At 43.5% G+C, this 7,525-nt stretch overlaps 1 protein-coding gene across 1 annotated transcript in view; it reads right to left on the reverse strand.

Annotated features, from left to right (window-relative positions):
* ITGB5 (integrin subunit beta 5) overlaps positions 1-7,525 on the reverse strand; it is a 106,640-nt gene that overhangs the window by 51,184 nt on the left and 47,931 nt on the right. The window contains exon 8 of the mRNA XM_019554133.1: positions 3,591-3,725. Within this exon, the coding sequence (XP_019409678.1) occupies positions 3,591-3,725 (135 nt within the window). The remainder of the gene's footprint in view (positions 1-3,590; positions 3,726-7,525) is intronic.

The following is a 7,525-nucleotide window of genomic DNA, read 5'->3' on the forward strand; positions in this document are numbered from 1 at the left end:
GAACACAATCCCAATCCATTCTGGAACGCTGCACTCCAGGACTGGGCTTCTCCTTGAAAACCAAGGAAACATCACAGCCCGGCACCTAGACTATGAAGGCGTCTTGCCACCGTACGCAAATGTATAGGCTGAATGGAGCTGCTTTGCAGAACGCAGTGTCATCACTACCATATACAGGCTCTAGCTCCACATCTTGTGACCCAGCCACATGCAAGAGATGTTCTGAATGGAAGATGTTACTCTGGTGAAGAGTATTTTATCTTCATGCCACAGCTTATTCAGAGGCTTTCTCTTACCTACTACAGCACAAGTCATCTGAGTCTGTTTTAAAGACATCAAACAAAAATAAAAGGGAAATGGATCCTTCCGCTCCTTGGAAGAGTCACCTTCAGTTCTCTCTGTTATCAGAAAGCAATCTGCTCTGCACCTCTCTGCCAAATGGTTATAGGCAGATGGTAATTCAGCAGCCACTTCCACCAACAGCAGTGATATGCCTGCTTCACAGAAGGGAAAAAACTAATCTGACTTAGAATTACAGAGAAGTAGGGTTGGAAGTGACCTTTAGATGTCATCTAGTCCAATCCCCTATCTGAGGCAGGATCATCCATATTCAAAACCATCCCATACAAATCCATTGTCTAATTTCTTAGCAAAACTACACATTTAACCCTGACACAAGACAAGACCTAATACCCTAATCTGCCATAGGTAAAGAAGGGGACCAAGATGGCCAACATCCTAATGCTGCAAAGTTTGTTAAAAATATACTCAAGAGATCAGAGGAGGAGGGCAGAGCACTGCCCCCCTCCAAAGCAAGACAGCCCCCCACCCCGCCACCCAGTCCATAACGACCTGGCCACGAGGCAAAATTCCTTCCTGAATACGGTGATTGGTCTTATAAGACCTATACAGGCTAAAAAAAATGAGGCAAAACATGGTAAATGACAGAGGAAACCAGACTGGAAAGTCTGAGCTTGAGGGGATCAGTAAAGCCAGCGCCTTTAGAACGACACTGTAGCAGATCAGACCCCGCTATCAGTGGTATCTTCTTTAAGGAAACAGTTTTAAAAGATTTCAGAGCCAGATTCTGCTCTCCATGGATTGGCGAGAATAATCACCCGTTGATTTCAACAATGGGAGGATGAAGCCCTAGATATGAATGAATGAATCCGCCTGTTGCAAAGATCTTTTCCCTTTCTGGTTTGCAGCTGAGATTTGATCTTTGCAGTAGTAGCTAGCCCCTGAGTTAATGCAGGAAATTAAGAATATGGTCTAGACTTCCACGTGTGTCCTTGTTGGACAATGAATGTCTCATTCACTGATCCATGTGGAGGCTGCTTCTCTAGGAGAAGACAGACCATTATCCACAACCCAAAGCCAACGCATGGAGCAACACCTACCCTGTGCCCTAGGAGTCTGGCACATTCAGCTGGAAAGGGACAGACATTAAGTATTTATATACCACGTAATATACAGCATTGCATTAGGACTGCCAGTGCCTGTGTCATGGCAAAGCCATCTTAGTGGTGACACCATCAGTAGAAACTGGCACAAAGCAAACAAACACGCAGGTATGCTACAAAAGCTTCCCTGCCTCCTAGATCTGGCAAACTGAGACGAGGCAAACCCCATGCATGACAAAGGGCAGCAATTCTCCCCTTGGCCTCAGCCTCAGAATCGATTGTTATTACCTTCTCTACCTATTGCGGTTGAGTGTGCCAACTTTGTTAGTGGATAACAGTGAGGGGCTTTGATTGGAGCAAAGATCCCATGTAATTAGAGACAAAACAACAACTGGCAGTATAAGAGGGTCATTTTTGCTCTTTGCCATATTCTTACAATGCTGGGTCCCATACACAGACCCAACACTGCAATTTAAATAGGGATTCTCCCCCCAGTCCCCCTATTCCTAACCATCCCATCCCTACTGATCACAGTTCTTACAAGAAAAATGCCATTCATAGTCGGACTATTCATAGTTGGCTGCAGTCACAAGGGCAAAATCCATACCTCTGTAACCTCAATGGACTTGTTCTAGAGATCAATTTGGCCAACTGATTCAAAGTCAGACAGTCCGCTGCAAATGCTGAAACAGTCCTATTTGTTAAATAGGTAGGATTCTTATTTTTTTAATACTGTATTACTACCACCATACCATTATTACTATTAATACTGTATTACCACCACCAAAGCTTTTTAATTTTTTACTTCCTAAGCACAGCTTTAAAACTTAGTGCATACTATAACCCTAGGAAAATTCCTGAGTTTTTCTACAATAAGGAAATGTAGAAATGGCTTCAGCAACTGAATGCCTGAGTACAACAAAAAACTAACGCTTTACAAGGTCAGATGCTCAGCCTATATAAAACTGGCCTGGCTTCACTGACTTCAATGGAACAATGCTGATTTATACCAGATGACAATCTCTCCCTCTTGAAATACGTCCTCCTGTTTTGTAGGCACGTTAGAAAGAGGATAGTACCTAATCCAAGACAACATATTTGTATAGACACTTATCCCTTCAGATTTATGCAGCACTAATGTATCGTGACTAAGGCATGCTGGAAAGATTGCAAGAAGAATCTCTCTTATTACAACAGGATAGTCATTTACTCAGGAGATGCCATGCTGCAGGACTTAACACCTACCTGAGGATTTACAATAGGAAAGAAAGAGATCAAAGACCCAAACACTGAATCCTCTGCGGAGAATGACATCTAAAACCAAAAATATCTCCTGATCTTATCACATTTTTGGCCCATTGTTTGTCTTTGCTAGTAACACATTTGTTGCTACAGCATTTCCCTAAATACCTCCAAAAGAGGCAGCCGTTCTGTAGCTGGTCAACTCAGTCATCTGTAATAAACATAAAAATTCCAGCCGAGCAAAGATCAGAATCCATTTTGTGCTAATTCATAAACAGGAAAACTGATGTGGGATAATGTTAACATTTAGGGGAAAGCTGGGTAGCGGAGGAGGAGGGTTTTGCACTGTAGTCCCTATTGATTCTGCATCATTGCATAATGTAACAATGCCTAGTCCACCTGAAAATTGTTTTCTGCGTGTTTCTGACTTTTTGATGCAGACTAATGCAATGGAATACTGGTAGGCGAGTCTAGCCTGGGCAAGGTGGATAAAGGAACTCAAATACCAACTGAAGGAAAATGCATAATTTTCCTAGGAAAGGAGAAGTTAGCGGAAATAGAAGGAGACAGGTAAAATGATGCTGCATATGGTTGGGCCAATTCTTGCCCCAAACGTTCTACAATGAGGTCCCTCCCAGCCCCTAATGTCTATGAAATCTATTAAACTTGTTCAAGAAAATGTGACACAGAGCTGGAAAACATGGCACTAGCATTCCCACCTTCAAAGGTGTGTGAATTAAGCTACATGACCATCACTTACTGCTGTGAATGCCGGTGTTTTCTTGGGTGCTATCTTAACTGGTCTGAGGCCAAAAAAGGAATGAAGTATTAGCACCCATCATACAGGTGGGGAATGTATGGCAAATGGGTGAAGCTGCGACCCCAAAATCATAGATACAATATTAAAAGAACCCATCGACTAGTGCTAAGGTTGTCCAAACTTACTGTATCTCCTATTTGCAGATCCGCACACTTTCTGAGTCCAGGATATGACAAACCATCCTGGCACGTGGCTGTGAAGGTCAGGCCAATATCTTCAGGATTGTCCCAAACAGTTAGTTCTACTTTAGACCGAATACTCTAGAAAACAAACAGAAAAAAGTGACCCATTGGATTACTGAAGAAGAAGAAAAAAGTAAAAGAGGCACCTTTCCTTTGGATGTTGTTGTGTTATTCTTATAGCTACTGAATTTCTTGGCCCACGCACTGTATTATTACATTTATTTACACACACACATGCCACCCCCCGCCCCACTATACCAGCTCAGTGTACTTTTCAGCCAGTACAGCTAAAATTGCAGTACCTGTATGTGCACTTTTATCTCCAAAATGCTAATCATCTTCAGATCATCATACAATGTTTCTTACACTGGAAAATAAAGGCCTAGAAAAAGGACTACTCAAATCATGACTGGACTGAAGCTTGATTCGAGCTTTTATGATGGATCAAGGAAAGTACTGTGCAGGTGTACATAATGCTACGTATTAAACTACGGAGCTGCAGAGTATTTGTGCATGGTGTGACGGGAATGCCAGGCAGTACAACCGGATCTGGCCGTGGATGCTCCTGCGCCAAGAAGAGCAACTGTGCTACAGTATGAATGGAGCCTTTTGTCTCGCTTGGAGGTGAAGGTCAGTGTCCCACCAAAACATCTGGAATTCCTGCATAAAAGTGCTATTATTAAAATCTGGGGCCAGATTTGCATCCTGTGATCATATTCATATCATCACAGGATGCAAATCTGGCCCCAAATTTTAATAACATGAAAAGAGATTTAAAACTTTATCATCTAGCAGAACGAGTATGCCACCAATTCTACTGTCTTCTCTTGCTAATCAACTTTGCTGGTCAGATTTTCTTTTTTGCTGATAATTTTGCCTGGGGAGCAAAAATAAAAATGATACTGCTCAATCTTTCTTCTACTGAGATATCCCAGTTTTCCATGAAAATCTCACTGAGAAATGAGTGGAACCTGTTCATTTGGTTTAATTTCAAACTGGAGGAAAAAAGCATCCTTTGCTTTCCAATTCCAGATCTGGAATTCTTGGGAGATCTCAACCCTCTTCCCTGCCTTCCAGCTCCTCCCTTCTTGCAACAGAGATGTTTTATATCACAACCATGAAAGAAAGAGACAGAGAGAAAAAGTGAGAAAGAAAGGAAGAAAGAAAGAAGCAAACCTTTGTTTTGAAATACTAATTCAAAATGAAATTTCTTGTTCAGATTTCTACAACTGGAAAAACAAAGAAAATGTTGCCAAAAAATCTCAACATTTTTCCAGTGGGGGACTTTTTTCTTCTGTAAATAATCAGTAGAACTGGTCAAAATTGAATAACGTGGTGGGTCTTTCGCCCCTTTCTCCACTCCCCTCAACACCTCTGCACCAAAGTCAAGTGAGAAATGGGACAATGATTAGCCAGTCTGCTAATGAAGCTGCTATTCACAGTGAAAGTCAACAGCAGCAAGGAGGAAACAAGTGGGTACAGGCTACATAAATCTAAATAACCCCAGAGAAAAAAAAACATTTTAACTTTCCATATCTATGCTGTAATACAGAAAACCATTTCCTGTCTGGAGTCTGGGCTCTGGCGGCAGGTTCAAGGGTTCACATTACAGGTTTTATTACTGAATAAGGCACATGCCTATAAGGTTCAATATATTTCACACATCTGCCAAGCCGCTCCTCCTCAAACTTAGCATGGGACTGCCACATGGATGCATCATCTCTTCTTCCTGATATGGACAAATATCATCAGCCATTCGTGTCCTAGAAGGGAGATTAACTATCAGAAATATAAATATACTGACCTATCACTTTAATCAAACCCAAGTCTATTTAAAGAGCTGAATAAATGCTCTCATAACATTTTGTCTAGGATTTTTTTCTAGTAGTAGAAGATTCTGGCCAGCATCCCTTACTAACTTTAATTACACTATTTGGTATTGCTTTACATAGCCAATAAGCAGGACTCCTAAGAGACTCTGATGTAGCCTCAGGGAAGCAGTGAGGACTGTAATGCAGGGGTGGGCAAAATGTGGCCCGCGGGCTGGATGCGGCCTGCCAGGCCATTGTATCTGGCCTGTGGGGCCCCTAAAAAAAATGTAGAAAATTAATATTCATCTGCCCTGGGCTGCCTGTCATGCAACCCCTGATGGCGTGCCAAAACTCAGTAAGCGGCTCTCTGCCCAAAATAATTGCCCGCCCCTGCTTTAATGCCATCCTTGTTTCAAACCAGAAGGAGCAGAACATCAAAAAAGAAACCATAGAGAACAATCCTGCACTGTCTGCAAGACTAATAAGGCTGTGTAGGTGTTCTCTCATGTATAGGGTCCTCTGACATTTTAATTGAAGACTGGACAACAAGGTACTGGAAGTCTCACTGCGTGCAACTTTGAGAATCTTTCCAAAGAAAGTTCATTGTCACACAAAAGAAGGTGCAATCAGGAGCATGGATGGTGATGTGGTCCAGAGGATTAAGGCACAAGACTTGGCTCTAGTACCAACTCTGCCTCAAAGTCACTAAGAGCTCCTGGACGGTTGACTTTACTTCTCAATGCCTCAGTCTCCCCTCCTATTGGAAGAGGGGAGATCATTAGCTATCAATAAACATTTCTAATGATGCTCATCCCATTTGGACACTGGCAACAGCAAGGCAGGGTGGCACCTTAGAGACTAAGCACTTCAGAAGTGTAGTACCTGGCCAAGTAAACAGTCGCTTGCAAAAGTTTGTGGTTCTCTGGAACCATTTAGCCTCTTGAGTTTCAGGGTGAAGATCTTCCTTTCCTGTCCTACCATCACCCACAACAGTTACCTGGAACTGTTTTATCTTGTCAGCCAGCCCCAGTTGGCTTCTCCCTGCCCTGCCAGCAGTCACTGGAAGACCCATTCTTGCTGCATTTGTTAGCAGCTATTCCTAAGTGGGCTCTCTAGGCAGCTCCAAGGTTTAAACTATCTGCTGTTCTCCTCTCTCAAAAGGGCATCTTCTTGGGGTGAGTTGTGCCAATGCAGCAGGGTATCCAGTCAGGGGCACACCATACCTGGCATGCTGTTATATGGGCAAAGCTAAAGTTGAGTCCATTCTGGCGGGGAAAAAAAAAAGAGAGAAAGCCGAAATCACTTGAAGGTCCAGGTGAGGGAGATCCCCTGCCCTCCATCAAAGCTGACCTTGCGAAGGAACACCTTAAGAGGCTGGATACTTTTAAATCAGCCAGCCCTGACAGTCTACACCCCAGGGTACTCAAGGAGCTGGCGAGCATCATAGCCCAGCCCCTGGCACAGATCTCTGAGGACTCTTGGCGCTCTGGTGTAGTGCCCGAAGACTGGAAAAAGGCCAATGTGATGCCTATCTTCAAGAAAGGAAGGAAAGTGGATCCAGCAAACTACAGGGCCATCAGCCTGACCTCTATCCCAGGGAAGGTCTTAGAAAAGTTTATTAAAGAGGCCATCCTTAATGGACTGGCTGACACCAACATCCTGAGGGATAGCCAGCACAGGTCTGTTGCGGGGACGTCTTGCTTGACCAATCTCATTTCCTTCTATGACCAGGTGACCAATCACCTGGACACAGGAAAAGAGACTGATGTCGTATATCTTGACTTCAAAAAAGCTTTTGATCTGGTATCCCATGATCACCTCTTGGTGAACCTGGACAACTCTGGCCTTGGGTCCACCACAAACCACTGGCTGGGGAATTGGCTCCGTGGTCGGACCCAGAGGGTTGTGGTTGATGGAAGTCAATACTCACGGTGCTTGGTGACCAGTGGGGTCCCTCAAGGCTCTGTCCTTGGACCCGTATTGTTCAACATCTTCATTTATGATGTGGACACTGGAGTCAGAAGTGGACTGGCCAAGTTCGCCGATGACACCAAACTTTGGGGCAAA

Source organism: Crocodylus porosus, unplaced genomic scaffold (genome assembly GCF_001723895.1).
Source record: "Crocodylus porosus isolate Cpor-Errol unplaced genomic scaffold, CroPor_comp1, whole genome shotgun sequence".
Classification (NCBI taxonomy): Eukaryota; Metazoa; Chordata; order Crocodylia; family Crocodylidae; genus Crocodylus; species Crocodylus porosus.